Consider the following 16,312-nt stretch of genomic DNA (forward strand, 5'->3'; position numbering starts at 1 on the left):
TCTTCCTCTTTTCTCTTTTTTGTGATTAAATATTCAAGTGTTGAACGCATGTGGTCCCACAACATGGTTAAGTCTAATTGTGCTGTGGTCACTTTTACAGAGCAGATCTCACAAGCAACTTCTGAATTAGGTCCTTTTGCACCCCTCACAACCTCTTCAAATTACGAAGGCACTTCCAACTCAGTACAGCCTTGACCGGATGCTATTTCCTACTTTAAGCATATCTGAGCATGTCTTAATCATGCAAAGGGGTGTTTCCTAAGCTTATCGGCTGCCTCAGCTTTGAAGGTAAGTCTGAACTAGCAAATAGAACAAATCAGAGTTTTATTATTAACAGCATCCTAGGACAACACATGGTGTCAGCCTTCCCCAATGGACAGCACTGGATGCTGTTGTGTTTTTTCTACACCAAAAGCTTCTCCAGCCCTGTCTATGAGGCTGCATGTTCTAAAACACCCCTCCATTACTTTATGCTGTGCTGCATATATATACTGCATGGCATTTAACACACAGCTTCATTTTCATCCCCCAAACACCTCCTGGTTTAAAAGTAATAAAAATATCACTGTCTTCATTTTGCAGATAAAAGAAACAGGTATATATAGAGAAAAGGAATTCTTCAGCCATCCAGGTTGGGGATTATAGCTACATTTCCGCCTTTCCAATGGAGTGAATCTTCCTGAGTTCTGTGAATAAGAGATTTCTTTCCACGCTTGACCCACGATGGTCATGACATGGCTATTCAGATTTCTGGGATGTGATGGCCAGCAGTCATGCCCTACACCAAAAATCGATCGTCCCCAATTGTCGGTCACAATTAAGAATGATTTTGCATGCTATTTCGTTAATGATGCCCACATTTGTTTTCAAAGGGGATAAATGATTTAGGATGTCAAAGAACAAATCCCAAGATCTTGCTCCTCCTCCTGACACTTCAACATCCTGCACTCCAGTTTCTGCAGTGGTGCAATGCTAGTAGCATCTCCTGCATCACCTATAAACCACTTGATTTCCTAATTGCAACGATTACACAGGAGTCTCACCGAAAGCCAGCCCCATGAAAGGCACAGCAACTTTTTGGCATACCAACAAATCCCTGTGTTTTGCTGTTGTTATTTTTTATTCCTGAACTAAAAGGGTGAAAATTAATCCTGGGCGGGAGAGCGTGGCTAAATCACAACAGCAGGTACCTTCTGTTTCCTTGGCTACAAGCCTCAGTTCACCCATACAAAGGACCTTCAAATCCCCAGATGGAAGGAATGATTAAGGTTCAAATAGCAGCTTTGAGCTCGCAGAGCTTGGTTATTACTAAAGGGTTTTATTTTTCCTTTGGCGGTGGCAATGTGCTGTGCAATAAGGTCACCTGCAGTGCACTTGCAGGACTAGATGTGCCTGGAGAAGCTGCGGCAGCAAAAGCCGATGAGATATTTTCAGTGATGCCCAATGGTAGGATGAGGCGCAATGGGCACAGAGAACTATGGAAACTGAGCTTTCATGTTTCAAAAACTCCCTGCTCTGCGACTCAGTGGAACAAGGCAGAAATTTTGCCCCTATTAAGGAACAGAATCCAGGTTTAGTTCACAGGGCCGTAAAGAAACTCAGTAAAATTTCAAAGAACAACAGGAAATGCATAAAATCCCTGAAACACACTTCCATCCTACAAACATTTGGGAGCTTCCTGCATGGTTTTGCAAAAGCAATGACAAAACCTTAGATGATATTTGGGCTTCATTATAACAGCCCACCATGGCCTTTTGTGAGGGTTTATTTTCTAGAGAGTTTATGGTTTCCAGGGGACGAAGGCTGCAGGGCTGGAAAGAGGGAAAAAAGCAGATAGGACACGTCTGTGCACAAACAAGTGCAGCTGCAACCAGCAGCGGTTGGGATCTCATTTTATAAAGGTTTCATTTCCTGGGGGGGGAGAGGAAAAAAAATAACTGAATTAATTTGTGGCTCCCTGCATATCGTGTCCTGACTGCCACCTGGTGCTCGGCCCTGCAGTGGGTGCACATCGCTTGGGCATCGCACAAGGGGACATCGGATGGGCTTGTGCAAGTGCAAAAGGAACTGGAGAACATCAGCAGGCGCTTGTGCAGGTGTGCAAAAAGCTGGGGAACATCTGGAGGGGCTTGTGCAAGCGTACAAGGAACTGGGGAACATTGGGAGGGGCTTGTGCAAGTGTGCAAGAAACTGGGAAACATTGGGAGGGGCTTGTGCAAGTGTACAAGGAACTGGGGAACATCTGGAGGGGCTTGTGCAAATCCATAAGGAACTGGAGATCACCAGGGGCTTGTGCAAGTGTGCAAGAAACTGGGGAACATTGGGATGGACTTGTGCAAGCATGCAAGAAACTGGGGAACATCAGGAGGGGCTTGTGCAAGTGTGCAAGAAACTGGGGAATATCAGGATGGACTTTTCCAAGTATGCAAGAATCTGGGGAACATTGGGAGGGGCTTGTGCAAGTGCACAAGGAACTGGGGAACATGTGAAGGAGCTTGTGTGAATGCACAAGAACTGGGGCACATCTGGATGGATTTTTGCAAGTGTATAAGAAACTGGGGAACATCTGGAGGGGCTTGTGCAAGTGTGCAAGAAACTGGGGAACACTGGGAGGGGCTTGTGCAAATGCACAAGAAACTGGGGAACATCTGGATGGATTTTTGCAAGTGCACAAGAAACTGGGGAACATTGGGAGGGCCTTGTGCAAGCGCGCAAGAAACTGGGGAACACCAGGATGGACTTTTGCAAGTGAACAAGGAACTGGGGAATATTGGGACTGCTTGTGCAAATACACAAGTAACTAGGGAACATCAGGACAGACGTGTGCAAGTGTGCAAGAAGTTGGGGGACATTGGGACATGCTTGTGCAAATGCACAAGTAACTAGGGAACATTAGGACAAGTTTTTGCAAGTGTGCAAGGAGCCGGGGAAGATGGGGACAAGCTTGTGCAAATGCACAAGAAACTGGGGAACATCAAGAGATACTTTTGCAAGTGCACAAGGAACTGGGGAGAATCAGGACATGCTTGTGCAAATGCACAAGGAACTGGGGAACATGAGGACAGGTTTGTGCAAATGCACAACTAGGGGATACTGGGCCGGGCTGGCGCAACCGCACGGTAATTTCGGAGGTCTCGGCAACGTGACGTCAGCTCGCCTTGGCGGGAAAGAAGCGGGACGGGGCGGGGGCACTGGGGAGGTGCCGGTGGGGCCGGGCGGGAGGGGCCGGCTGGCGGTTCCTTCTTCCTCCTCCTTCTCCTCTTCCTTCTCCTCCTCCTTCTCCTCCTCCTTCTCCTCCTGCTTCTCCTCCTCCTCCTCCGAAGGGGCGCGCAGGATGCGCGGTGCTCTCCCGGCGCTGTGCTTGGCGCTGCTGGCGGCGGAGCGCGGGGCGGGTGAGTGAGCGCGCAGGATGCGCGGGGCGGTGCGCGGGGCTGCGCACACGCGGAGAGGGGGACGCGGCGCGGGGGCAGCCGCCCAGGGGCACCCCCGGGTCCCTGCGCCCCCGCAGAGGGGAAGGTGCGCGAGGCTGCGCCCCCGAGACGCGGGCGGCGTTGGGCGGGCTTTCCGCGCGGGCATCCGCGCACACCCCAGTCATTGTCTGCGTTTGATTGGAAACATCGGAGTTGGACCCGATGGTCCTTGTGGGTCCCTTCCAACTCAGGACGTTCTATGATTCTATTTTGTTATTTTTATATTATTATAAATTATTTTATTGTATATTTATTTATATTTTATTGTATATTATTTTATTTTCGTTTTATTTAGATTTTTATTTTCATTTTATTTAGATTTTTATTTGCATCTTATTCATATTTTTATTTTATTGTTTCATCTTATTTTTTCTATTATATTTTCATTTTAATTTTCATTTTATTTATATTTTAATTTTAATCATATTTTTATTTGATTGCTTCATCTTACATTTTCTATTCTATTATTTTTTTATTATTTTCTATTTCAGTCTATATAATTTTATTATTTTTTATTCTATTGTATTTCAGTTTTTTAATGTTATTTTAATTCATTTGGAGCGTGAGCCCTTGTCCGTGCTCTTTCAGTTGTCAGAGCCCATCTTTGGGCCGGGCCCCTGGGCGCTGACTCTGCCTCAGCTGACAGAGCCATCTGGAGCTGGCAGCCCCAGATAAGCCGGGACTAGGGCTGTGAACACCCTGGGCGGCTGGGAGGTGAATTTGGGGGGGTTGTGGGCAGCACCTTCTGGCTGCAGCATCTGCAGTTGTGTGCCCAGTTCTGGGCTCCCCAGTTGAAGAAGGACAAAGAATTAGTGGAGGGAGACCAGCGGAGGGACACAAAGATTCTGAGGGGTCTGGAGCATCTTTGTGATGAGGAGACTGAGAGCGCTGGGGCTGTTCAGCTGGAGAACAGAAGCTGAGAGGGATCTGATCAATGGGATCAATATCTCAGGGTGGGTGTCAGAGGATGGACCAGACTCTGTTCAGTGGTGCCCAACGCCAGGGTGAGGGGCAACGGGCACAGACTGAAACACAGGAGGCTCCATGTGAACATGAGCAGAAACTTGTTTGCTGGGCTGCCCAGGCTGCCCAGAGCGGGTGTGGAGTCTCCTTCTCTGAGACATTCAAACCCACCTGGACCCACCTGTGTGATCTGCTCTGGTGACCCTGCGTGAGCAGCTGGGTTGGACTGGATGATCTCCAGAGGTCCCTTCAGCCCCAACCATTCTGTGGTCCCTTTGCTGTTCCCCAGGGCTCTGCACCATCATCCACTACCTTGTCCATGGACAGCTGGGCTGGTTCGGGCTGACCGTCGCCTGCATCATTCCTGGCTACGCGGCTCAGCTCCTCAGCATCCTCTGGTTCAGGACAGATGGCCACCAACACAGCTGCTGGCTCCTGGTGCTCCACCTGCTTCAGCTGGGCCTCTGGAAACGGTGAGAGATGCTCCCCGTGGTCCACCAGCTCCCCCAGACCTGTGGAAACCGGGGTGGCCGTCCCATCACGGTGACGTTTGCAGGTACTGGGATGTTTTACGGGCAGCAGTGAAAGCAGATAACGGTGTCAGAGCCGGGGCAGAGCTGATGGCACTCGGGGACGTGTGCGTGCTGCGGCTGCTGGAAGCACTGCTGCGGACCCTGCCTCACCTCCTGCTGCAGGCCTACGGCGTCCTGGCCGTCCACACAGCCACTGTCATCCCTGGTGAGTGACGAGTTCCTGAGAGCGTGTTCTAGGTGCCGGGGGGGTACGTTTGGGTGGGGGACGCATGTGCCCACGCGGTGCAGGGGGGGCTGTGCTTGGAGGAGCAGAGTGCAAAGGGTGGAGAGACCCGGTTCAAAGCAGCAGGGACAAATGTGGCTTAAACATAATTTTGGTTGGGAGAGACCTTTAAGATCATCGAGTCCAACCGTTAACCTCACACTGGCACTACCCCATGTCCCTGAGAACCTCATCTCCATCTGTCCAACCCTCCAGGGATGGTGACTCCAGCACTGCCCTGGGCAGCCTGTTCCAATGCCCCACAGCCCTTTGGGGAAGAAATTGTTCCCCACATCCAACCTCAACCTCCCCTGGCGCAACTTGAGGCCGTTTCCTCTGCTCCTGGCGCTTGTTCCTGGGGAGCAGAGCCCGACCCCCCTGGCTCCAAGCTCCTTTCAGGCAGTTCAGAGATCAGAAGGTCTCCCCTCAGCTCCTGTTCTCCAGCTGAACCCCCAGGTCCCTCAGCCGCTCCCATCACACTTGTGCTCCAGCCCCTCACCAGCTCCGTTCCCTTCTCTGCACTCGCTCCAGCAAGATCTGCTTGAACACAGTGTAGTCTGAGCTATCCATGGCTTTTCCTGGCCTGTATGGTCACTCCCTGCAGCATATAGGGACCTCCACAGCAGATATTGTCTTGGTTGGATTTTAACTCAACACATGTTCCTGTTGATGGTCCAGCTCTAATCACGGTGCAGTGCTGAGCATTTAGGATTTGGGGGTTGCTTCATACAAAAGGGAATCATTCAGCCATGTTGTGCAAAGGGAGAAGTTGCATGTGGGATCACAGTGAGCGAAGGTCACACTCGAGTCAGTGTCAGTCCCTGGTCTAATCGCAGCGACCAGAGATGGAGCGGTCCTGCCACTGCAGAGCTCTGCCCGTGGCACAGTGCGGTCAGAGGATTTAAGCCAAGCGTGAAAAGGGGACCATATTTAGCAGGAATTGGTTTAAATGTTCCCAGCTGTCAGGACAGTGAGGTTTCTGGCTTGTATGGAGGTGCCGTCTTAGCAACAGGTCCTTAACACTGAGTTCTGCATCCAGGTCTGGGTCCTCAGCACAGGACACACATGGACCTGCTGGAGCGGGGCCAGAGGAGCCCCAGAAATGATCCGAGGCTGGAACAGCTCTGCTGGGAGGACAGGCTGAGAGAGTTGGGTGTTCAGAAGAGAAGTGCCGGGGAGACCTTAGTGTGGCCTTTCTGGACTTAAAAGGGGCCGATAAGAAAGATGGGGACAGACTTTTTAGCAGGGCCTGTTGTGATAGGACAAGGGGTGATGGTTTTAAACTAAAGGAGGGAGATTCAGGCCAGACATGAGGAAGAAATTATTTGCACTGAATGTGGTGAGAGCCTGTCCCAGGTTGGGCAGAGAGGTGGTGGATGAACCATCCCTGGAGACATCCCAGGCCAGGTTGGATGGGGCTCTGAACAACCTGAGCTGGTGAAGATGTCCCTGCTCATGGCAGGGGTGGCACTGGGGGAGCAGGGAAGGTCCCTTCCAACACAAACCATTCTGATTCCATGATTCTATATGGTCCTACAATGCCGTTGGACATCCTTCAGAGCACCCAGCTGCCCGTGTCCCCACGCAGGTGTCAGCGCGGGGATGTCCCTGCTGTCCTTTGCTTGGGCTTTGGTTTCCTACAGCTGCTTCACCTGCCTGATGAAACCCGGTCACCTCTGCCCACCAGCCACCGCCATCCTCTGCCTGCTGCTCTGGAGAACAGGGATGCTGGCGACCAGGGTCCTGGCCCTGGTGCTCTTTGCCAGGCTCTATTCCCTCTGGGTTTTTGCTGTGGCCGGTAAGACTTGTGATCATCTTCTCCATCACCCACGTTGCTGTCAACCCTCAAGATGCTCCTGGAGCACTTTGCAGCCTTCCCCTGGGACAGCTTTGCCCTTTCGGTCCCTTCCCTTTGCAGGTGCCCACTGGCTGCTCATGTCCTTCTGGCTGGTGGCCCAGCAGACGGACATCGTGGCCCAGCCTTGGCGCTGGAGGCTGTTCAATTGCCTGCTGGGAGCCGTGTACATCTTCTGCTACATCAATGTTCGGCCAGGTCCCTCCAAGCACAGGATGGCCGTGTTTTATACAGTAAGTACCCAGGGTATTCGGTATTCCACATGGGTGCGTCTGCCTGGCCCAGGGTGGCCAGAGGTGGTGGATGAACCATCCCTGGAGACATCCCAGGCCAGGCTGGACGGGGCTCTGAGCAACCTGAGCTGGTGAAGATGTCCCTGCTCATGGCAGGGGTGGCACTGGGGGAGCTTGGCAGGTCCCTTCAACCCAAACTATTCTATGATGCACCTCCTATGCTGCCTTTATTTTCATGGCAGCAGCCATACAATGTTTTAATAACATTAAGCAGCTGTGTTGCTCTTACAGAGTTATTTTTCATGGTAAAAAAAGGTCGAGACCTTGTGGAAAATTCAGTTCAGCAACCTTTATGTTTTAATTTGTAAGTGTCGAGGTTTGATTGCAGGGTGACAATAAACCTGTGGCAGGTGTATTGTTAACCTCTTTCCCCTTCCCACTAAGGACAGGCGATCAGGAGGGAAAGAAGGACAGAGAGAAGAGAGTGGGGAAAACTAAAAATGTATTACTAATGCTACTGATAAAATATAGAAAATAATACAAAATACACAAAACCAATCTTGAAAATCCCAGCAACTGCTCTGACACCTGAAGTCCTGGACTGGACTCTGCAGCCAATGGAACTGGATTCAGTCTGTCACTGGTCTCAGTTCACAGGGACGACTCGCAAGGTCCTCTCCTAATGTCGCCATAAGGAAAAGGGACGAGATCCTCGTGTCTCCCACTTTTATATGAATTATCGTGTGAATAGGATGTTATACTCCATTGGTCAGTTTCTGCTCACCTGTTTCTCCTTGCTCCTCTTGCGAAATGTGCATCAATTCATTATCAATAACCTCACGTTCTATTGCTATGTCTACCAAAACATGTATCTGGCTTTTCAGGAAAATGCAGCTAATATGAAGCTTTAGCTGACAGGCAAATTCATTAAAAGAGAAACTTGTTTTTAACAAAACCGGGACAATAAGTTAAGTGCAACACAAATCAGCAAAATCTAGAAACTGGGTGAAGCGCATCTAAAGCCATCAGAAGCATAAAAGTGACAGCTCTCTTCCCTCTGCTCTGCAGATCATGCTGGTGGAAAATACCATCCTGCTGCTTCTGGCCACCCGGTTCCTGCAGACAGAGCTGAGGAGCAGCCTGTGCGTGACTGGGGCCGTCATGGCAGGGTCTGTCATAGGTGAGATCCACTGCTTTATAGAGCCTGGATTGTGTGTTTTGAGAGCAGCTCCAGTAAATGAGCATCATTGGTTAAGCTGCATCAGTCTACTTGCTTTATTTCTTCCAGCTTAAGCATCTGAATGTACTTGATAAATGTAAATCCACTTTGAGTTTCATTGCTTCATCATTTCTCAAAGGCGCATCCCTGAAGAGGGCAGCATGCAGAAATTATTAAGGCGTCTCCAACTGGCTCAGGTGCTGCTGCAAAACACAATATACGCAATTTTGAAGCACATCTTGGTGCTTGGCGATGGGTGCAGGCAGTGGTACAACGCAGGGGATCGCTGCAGGGAAGCATCTTCATTTGAGCATATATTGAGGATTTATGGAGGTGGCTTGTGATTGATGAACCAGCACTGGGTATGTTTTGGAAATACGCTGGTGTGGGACCACACAGAACAACAGCAGCTTTCTCCTACTCCGTTTTCTTTCAAAGATCAGGGCTGCTTTTGTAAATGGAAATATTTTTTGTGTCCATGCAGAGGATTTTTTGATATATGATGGAGAACGTGCTCCATACATTGCCTATACCCTACTCTACTCCATTGTGCATGTCCCCAGACCAGCTGCACGCAGATCAGCCGTGTTCACGACAGGGCACTTTTTGGCTGAAAAAAGAGCAATTCCTTTGTCCTTGAACGAATTTAAGACAAAAATAGAAAGATGTCTTAAAATCCTGCTACATTCCCTACTGGTGAAGAGAAGCTGAGAGGGATTTGATCAATGGGATCAATATCAATGATCTCCAGAGGTCCCTTCAACCCCAACCAGGCTGGGATTCTGTGATTTAACGGCTGGAGGTTTGGGATGCTGTGAGGCGGGATGGATTCCTGCATCACACACCTCCCTGCCCTGTCTGCTGTCACTCAGCGCACCCATCAGTCTGCGAATCAATCCAGATTATTAGTAAATCCAGCCTTGAGACTCTGCTCAGCACTCCCTTACCCAAAAGCTGCTTGGGTGGGATTTTTGCATCCCTAAAAATGTTTGACAAGGTGTGCTGCTCGGACATCTGATGCTCAACAGCGTCTCTGCAGAGAGCCTCTTGATCTGGAGGTGGCAGCAGGGTTCTGGTTTCTCCTCCAGACCTCACTGAAATGCTGCAGGGACTCATCCTCTTATAGGGAATTAACAATCAACTAATGAACACTTAAAGAACTAACACTTAGAGACTTCAAGAGCCAACAGAGAGCTAACCGTTAACCCACGTCACTATCGCCTAGCCTTGCTTAGCTTTGTGTAACTTATTGTACAAGAAACAGGAGTTCGCTGACGCCTTGCAAAGATAAGAAACCTTGGGTGCATTCTTGGTGCATCATTGGGTGAACTAGATAACAGAAACTTGGGCACAGAACAGGAGATATGCCAGTTTAACCAACCCAGCAGTCTGAGTCCAACCAAATCATCACACTGGACCAAAGGTGCTGTGCATAGAGAAGAGGACCCGGGTTCATGATCGCTGAGCGGCTGAAACCAGGAGGAGCTGGAGGTGGAGACCATGGCAATGGGCTCCTGAGCTCATTGTAATAAGAACCGCCTTCTCGGGACAGGTTATTAATATGTACAGGCGTTCCTAGAACTTTCATGAATATGTGACACTTTACTGCATTTAACCAAGCTCACAGCTACTGAAAATTTACACAAGTCCTGGGTGGAGTTATCCCCCATGTGTCCGGTGCTGTAATACATACCTTCTTTACAACCTCAAGGGTTGTAAGGTCATTTCCGTGCCTCAGTCCCTTGACACCTTTCTGCTCTTTTCCAGGTGCCGCAGCTCTGGTGGTTTATTACATCCTGCTCCATCCCAAGTCCAGCGAGATCTGGAAGAGCTTCCTGGACACAACCTGCAGCGCTGCGACTGCTGGTGGTGACGAGGCTGCTGGAGACGGCTCCAAATTGGGGCAGAATTTGGGAATTTCGGGAGATGGAGAGTCCTCAGCAGGGGGAGGGACCATGGCAGATCCCAAAAATGGGCACAGCTCGTCCCTCCTGCAATTCAGAGGGTGTGTGGAGGACAGCTGGACAAACCATCACCACTGGCTGCTGGTAAAGCTGGCCTTGAAGACAGGAGATATATCCACCATCAACGCAGCTTTTGGAGACGGTGGCATGGGAGAGGTTTATGCTGGAGGATGGGTGATGGGGAAACCCACCTGCATTGAGCCTGGGGCAAACCTTTCCCTGCCCACAAGGGAAATGGGTCCTCGGGGTGTTGAATCTGGTGTGACTGATGAGAAATCGCAGGTGACGGGGGATGGAGAAGGCAGCAAACCTGGCACTACGAGAACAGCAGGGCAGGACAGAGCAGGGCAGGAGCCTGGTTTTCAGCCAGCTGTATCGTTTCCCAGGAGCTTCTCCTTGGATGAACCCGAGGGCTCCTCTATATATTTCAGTGCAAAAAGCATCGCCTCACCCAACACGGGGACAGAAAAAGCAACATGCATGGCCCTGGTGCAAAGGGACAATGAAGCCCAGACTCCTCCAGGCTGCCTGGGGGTCGGACAATGGGATTCACCCCTCGGGATCACGAGCATCAGCCCAATCTTGGGCACTTGCACCCACAAGCATCCGCCGAGCAGCTCTTCCCTGGGTACCCCCAAAGAGGGGCTGGAGCCTGTGGGGTCAGAGGGTGCCCCCGTTGGGTGGCATCAACCTTGGGACATCCATCCTTGTGGCACACGAGGGACTGTGGTGAGGGGCAAGCTGAGGCCGCCGTGCTTCACCTCCACCCCCAAGGCTGCCCCCCATAGCCCGCAGCAGGGATGGGGGGAGACGGGACAGGGGACAGACCTGGCTGAGTTGTTGGAATGACGTTGGAAATGGCTGTGTTGTCACCTTAGGTCGGTGCTGGGGTGACTGTCTCATCCATAGGGTATGGCGGGAGGTGGTGGGATGTTAACGCTGGCCATGGAGACCATCCCCCTGGTGCCGTCTGCCACCGGGCAGATGTCCTTCCATTGCTAGGTGTCAAGGTCCGTTCTGTGATGGACTCATGATGGTCCATTTCCCTTGAGCTCAAAGCGCAAAATTAAGGTGACCAAAATGCCAAGGGGTTATAATTCAATCAAACAGTGTTACTTTATTGTTTTGCCTGTAAAGCAGCACGCGATAAAGTAGAGAAAAAGGGAAAGAAAAAGAAAAGGGGGAAAGGGGACTGGTTACCACCACTGGTCCAAAGGTGTCCCTATGGTCCTGGGTCCTCAACAGCATCCTGACAGCCCTGTATTGTGATCCAGGATCCTCTGGTGGGGAGATCTCAACGGTGTCCATTTGGGAGTCATCTCTTGTGCTTCCTCACCCCCCCTCACTCCCACTGATTGAGGCCAATCTCCGCCTTTGTTTCGCAATCCAGGCTTAACTGCGCAGGCTCAAAGAGTCCCCGCTTCGCTTGTCAGAGCCGGCCTAACATCAGGGGTCTCTTTCAGGTCTGTTGGGTGACCTCAAGACCCTTGTCGAGCCTCTGCGCATGCTCTTCTTCATTGGCCTTTGTAACAGAGGGGAGATGGGGGCAAATTTGGCCGAAGTAGTAGGTGAAAATCCATCTTCTGGACAGCAGCTCTTGTCCCCGGGTCGGAGAGAACCGTGCAACACAGTTCTTTTCTCCAGGCCTCCCTCCAAGTCGTTGTCCATCTGTTCTTGATGGCAATGTTCAGGCAGATACTGTTCTTCGGACGGACTCCTACACTAGGACATCACCTTCCCTCCTGGTGCATCTTCTACTTGCAGCTTTGGAAAGGCCCTGAGGTCTCAAAAAAATCTCAAAACTCCAGATATAGATATTTATTCAACTTATTTATGTAACAGTCCTGCTAGCCAGCTGTGGCATGCTGCCTTTTGTATATTGGTGATGATGTCTTGAAGCATGTTCTTCAAGAGACGCCTGTTCGAGCTGCTGGTGTGTCCCAGTGTGGAGATGGGGCTGCTGCCTCCAGGGGCTGCAAGCAGTCTTCTTATGGCAAAAAAGTACCAAAACCAGCAAAATAATGAGTTTTACCTTCATGCACCCTTCCTTCTGGGCAGAATAAGCCTTAAAGTGAGGCTCAGTGGTGCTTGATTTATGTTTCCCCTGCCAGGTTCACCTTGAGAGCTTTACAAACTCAATTTGCTGGGGCCACGTAGGAGCCCAGACCCTCTTCATTTTGCAGACCACAACCTCAGGACCCTGAGTTGTAACCAAGAGCCACGTCCTCCTTGCTTGTCCACCATCCTGCTTCCTCAGGTGGCCTTTTCTGCCTCTTCCTTGTCTCCTTCCACCCAGCTGCAGATAATCCAGAGCTGTCTGGATGCTCCCTCCTAAATTTAACCTCGAGCCAAATCTGCATAGTCCCACCACCATAAAATCCCCATTTATTTATATCGCAAATTAAAAGCCTCAGTACTGTGGTCTCGGAAATACTTAATCATAGAATCAGAGAATCATTTTGGTTGGAAGAGACACTCAAGGTCATCAAGTCCAACCATTGGCCTAACTCCGGCACTAACTCACGTCCCTGAGAACCTTATCTATATGTCTGTTCAACCCCTCCAGGGATGGTGACTCCACCACTGCCCTGGGCAGCCTGTTCCAATGCCCGACAGCCCTTTGGGGAAGAATATTTTCCTAATATCCAATCTAAGCTTCCCCTGGCACAACTTGAGGCCGTTTCCTCTTGTCCTGTCACTTGCTACTTAGGAGAAGAGACCAACACTCTTCTTATGGTTCACAGAACCATAAGGGACTTCGTGGCCACCTGGGCACTCACTGGCTCATGTTCAGCTGCTGTCACCAACACCCCCAGGTCCTTTTCCACTGGGCAGCTTTCCAACCACTCTTCCCTGAGCCTGTAGAGTTCATGAGGTTGTTGTGGTGCCTCCATGCAGTCTGGCTGGATGTGGGTTTGTGCACGGGACACGTCTTGACACGTCGATTGAGGTCCCATCAGCTGGGTTCACTGGGAGCTCGTGGCTGCCAGCTGGTGCACATCTGGCCACAGCCTCCAGCTGTTGTCCTGCTGCAGGACTTGGTGTCAAGAGTATGGAGCCAGGCTCAGTGACAAACAGTGATAGGACAAGGGGTAATGGGTACAAACTGGAAAACAGGAGGTTCCACTTAAATACGAGAAAAAACTTGTTCCCGGTGAGGGTGGCAGAGCCTGGCCCAGGCTGCCCAGGGGGGTTGTGGAGTCAGTCTCCTCTGCAGACATTCCAACCCGCCTGGACACCTTCTTATGTAACCTCATCTGGGTGTTCCTGCTCTGGTGGGGGGATTGGACTGGATGAGCTTTCCAGGTCCCTTCCAATCCCCGACACTCTGTGATTCTGTGATCCTGTGGTAATGCCACCTGGTGGGAAAGGCAGCATGAAGGACAGGCATGCCGTGATTTGTTGAAAAAAACCTTCCATGTAGCATTGACTGCTCAGGACTGATCCAGCCAGATGTTTCTTCTAAGCTGATCTGCACAGCAAAAACCTGGTTGGTGCCGTTCTCGGCGTGAAGTTGCTTTTCAAGGTGGTGAAAGCTCCGTGTCTCCCTTTGGACCCCACTGTGCTGGGACCGGGCTCTGCAGGGACAATCGCAGCAGCTTTTCCAGGCGCTCCTCTCTCTGCATCACACAGAAGGCAGCAGAGCTGCTGCAGCATTACAGAAATTTTTATCTAATTTGTTTCTTCTATTTTGATAATATATAACGCCACTTAACAAAAAAAACAAACTAGCCTTTGCTATGTCTGTGTCTTGTGCCAGGGGTGCAGATAAGCCTGTAAGGTCCTCTCTGGACCTCACTGTAGGCCATGGTGGACCTTGATCTCCTGCTTTGCAAGAGAACCACTGGGTGTGACGGCTGGATGTGACATGTGTACAACCCCATTTTCCTGTGTTCTTAAATTTTCTACCCGTTCCTGCTCTACCCGCTGTTTGTGTCATTGAGCTGGGTTTTTCCCTTTCTCCAGCTGGACGATGTGCAAAGAAAGGACACAGATATGAAGGGTACGGGGCTTGATATCTCCTTCCTTGTCCCAGACTTATCCTGAACCAGGTGGTGGCTGCTCACCCATCCCCAAACCATGACCAACTAGGTCTAGGACAAGAAAGTCCTTTCTCTCCCTAAGGAGGATGCCAGAACCCAGGAGTTTGTGAAGGACCCAGGAGTTTGTGAAGGACCCAGGAGTTTTGGAGAGACGCAGAATTCTGGGATGGACCCAGGAGATCGGAAAGGACCCAGGTGTCCGGGAAGGACCCAGGATTTTAGGAGTGACCCAGGAGTTTGGGAACGACTCCCAGCACTGAGCCACAGTTCTCCAGCTGTAGAAATGACTGATATTTAATTAAGGGCAATTGGAGCAGGAGCAGTGTCAGGGCTGCAGATACCCCTCACAAGAGTTCCTTTCGCTGCGGGGGAGCTCAATATGCTCCAGTGACATGGTGCACATGCAGGTATTTTCCCCATGCTGCCAGACTGCAGCAGTGACGCTGGAGCAGGATTTTCTCCCCATAGCTCTTTCAGCCAGCAGAGGGAGATGCTGCTCCAAGCCACAAAACAGATGCTTGCTCCAGAGGTTGTGCAGCCACCCAGTGCTGCAGATATGTGAAGAGCGGGATGCTCAGGACAGATTCTGCTGCAGCATCGCATATGGGAGCTGGTGGAAGCGTAACGGGAGCTCTGGGATCCTGGAGGTGGCTAATATACAATCATAGATTCATAGAATAGTTTGTGTTAAAGGGACCTTCACAGCTCCCCCAGTGCCACCCCTGCCATGAGCAGGGACATCTTCACCAGCTCAGGTTGCTCAGAGCCCCGTCCAGCCTGGCCTGGGATGTCTCCAGGGATGGTTCATCCACCACCTCTCTGGCCAACCTGGGCCAGGCTCTCACCACCCTCAGCACAAACAATTTCTTCCTCATATCTGGCCTGAGTCTTCCCTCTTAGTTTAAAACCACCACCCCTTGTCCTGTTGCAACAGGCCAAACATTCTCTCCAGCTCCAAGACGATATAACCCCCCCAAAACTTAGCCAGAAAATATTTCCCCAAAAAAACACCTTTTCACTTCCAAAAATATTGAAATGCAAGATTTGGACATTACAGAAAATATAAATATTTGCTCTGGGCTTGTTGTTATTTGCTTGTTTTTTCCAAGCTGAAACTTTGGATATCTTTTATTCCCCCAGTTTTGATTTGTTTCAAATCCATTTTTGGTGTCTTTAGTGTTCTTATAAACGCTGCATCTCTGTACCCATTGCTCAAAGGCTGAGCAATAACATGGAAGGGGGTGTTGCAGAGGGTTAACATGGCTAATCAGGACTTGCCTAATAAGAAGTGCTTAACGAAAACGCAGGGACTGCGCTTCCTGTGCTGGGTTTGGCTGGGAAAACGCTTCGTGTTCCCAACACCAGGTTTGGGACAACTGGGTTCCCTTGGAGCAGCGTTTCTGTCCCTCCCGTGCATCCTCCCCATGGCCAGGGGATGAGATCTGTGAGTGTGAGGGATCCGCGGGGATCCAGGGGTGCTGGAGATCCCACAAGCCAAAGGATCCGGTGTTTTTGTTTGAAGGGAGGTTTTTAAAGCAAAAGCCCTGGGGAGCTTTGGGGGGCTTTTTTAGGGACCCATATAGGATGTGTGTTTGAGAAGGGGATGGGATGGGGAGGGTACCCCCCACATCTGGGGAGAGAGATGTTGGGTCCAGCACTGGGGCTGTGGGTGTGGGTGGGGGGTGCAGAGGTAGATGGGTGTCAGGGTGGGCACGGGGCGGTGGGTGCAAATGTAGGTGGGCACCCAGACATTAATGTTAAGTGGGTACA

The 16,312-nt window shown here is 50.7% G+C and overlaps 1 protein-coding gene across 8 annotated transcripts; it reads left to right on the forward strand.

Annotated features, from left to right (window-relative positions):
• Nucleotides 1-1,960: 1,960 nt before the first annotated feature.
• Nucleotides 1,961-12,306, forward strand: XKR5 (XK related 5). 8 transcript variants are annotated; one of them, XM_065055645.1, is made up of 7 exons: nt 3,181-3,392; nt 4,723-4,906; nt 4,990-5,171; nt 6,817-7,026; nt 7,147-7,316; nt 8,385-8,496; nt 10,303-12,306. In XM_065055645.1, exons 1-7 carry the CDS (start codon nt 3,335-3,337, stop codon nt 11,346-11,348), a joined length of 1,962 nt encoding a protein of 653 aa, XP_064911717.1. In that variant the 5' UTR covers nt 3,181-3,334; the 3' UTR covers nt 11,349-12,306. The 8 variants fall into 8 exon arrangements, with proteins under 8 accessions (XP_021143775.2, XP_064911717.1, XP_064911718.1 ...); XM_065055646.1 differs by having other exon boundaries at nt 3,213-3,392; nt 6,916-7,026; XM_021288100.2 differs by lacking the exon at nt 3,181-3,392 and adding an exon at nt 1,961-2,096 and having other exon boundaries at nt 6,817-7,316.
• Nucleotides 12,307-16,312: the final 4,006 nt, after the last annotated feature.

Source organism: Columba livia, chromosome 3 (genome assembly GCF_036013475.1).
Source record: "Columba livia isolate bColLiv1 breed racing homer chromosome 3, bColLiv1.pat.W.v2, whole genome shotgun sequence".
Classification (NCBI taxonomy): domain Eukaryota; kingdom Metazoa; phylum Chordata; class Aves; order Columbiformes; family Columbidae; genus Columba; species Columba livia.

Bases quoted from the DNA above. Each gene is read 5' to 3' on its own strand.
- XKR5 (XM_065055642.1), top strand. From the start codon at position 3,335: ATGCGCGGTGCTCTCCCGGCGCTGTGCTTGGCGCTGCTGGCGGCGGAG. The intron at 4,907-4,989 runs GTGAGAGATGCT...TGACGTTTGCAG, and splicing joins CAGCTGGGCCTCTGGAAACG to GTACTGGGATGTTTTACGGG. The intron at 8,497-10,302 runs GTGAGATCCACT...GCTCTTTTCCAG, and splicing joins CATGGCAGGGTCTGTCATAG to GTGCCGCAGCTCTGGTGGTT.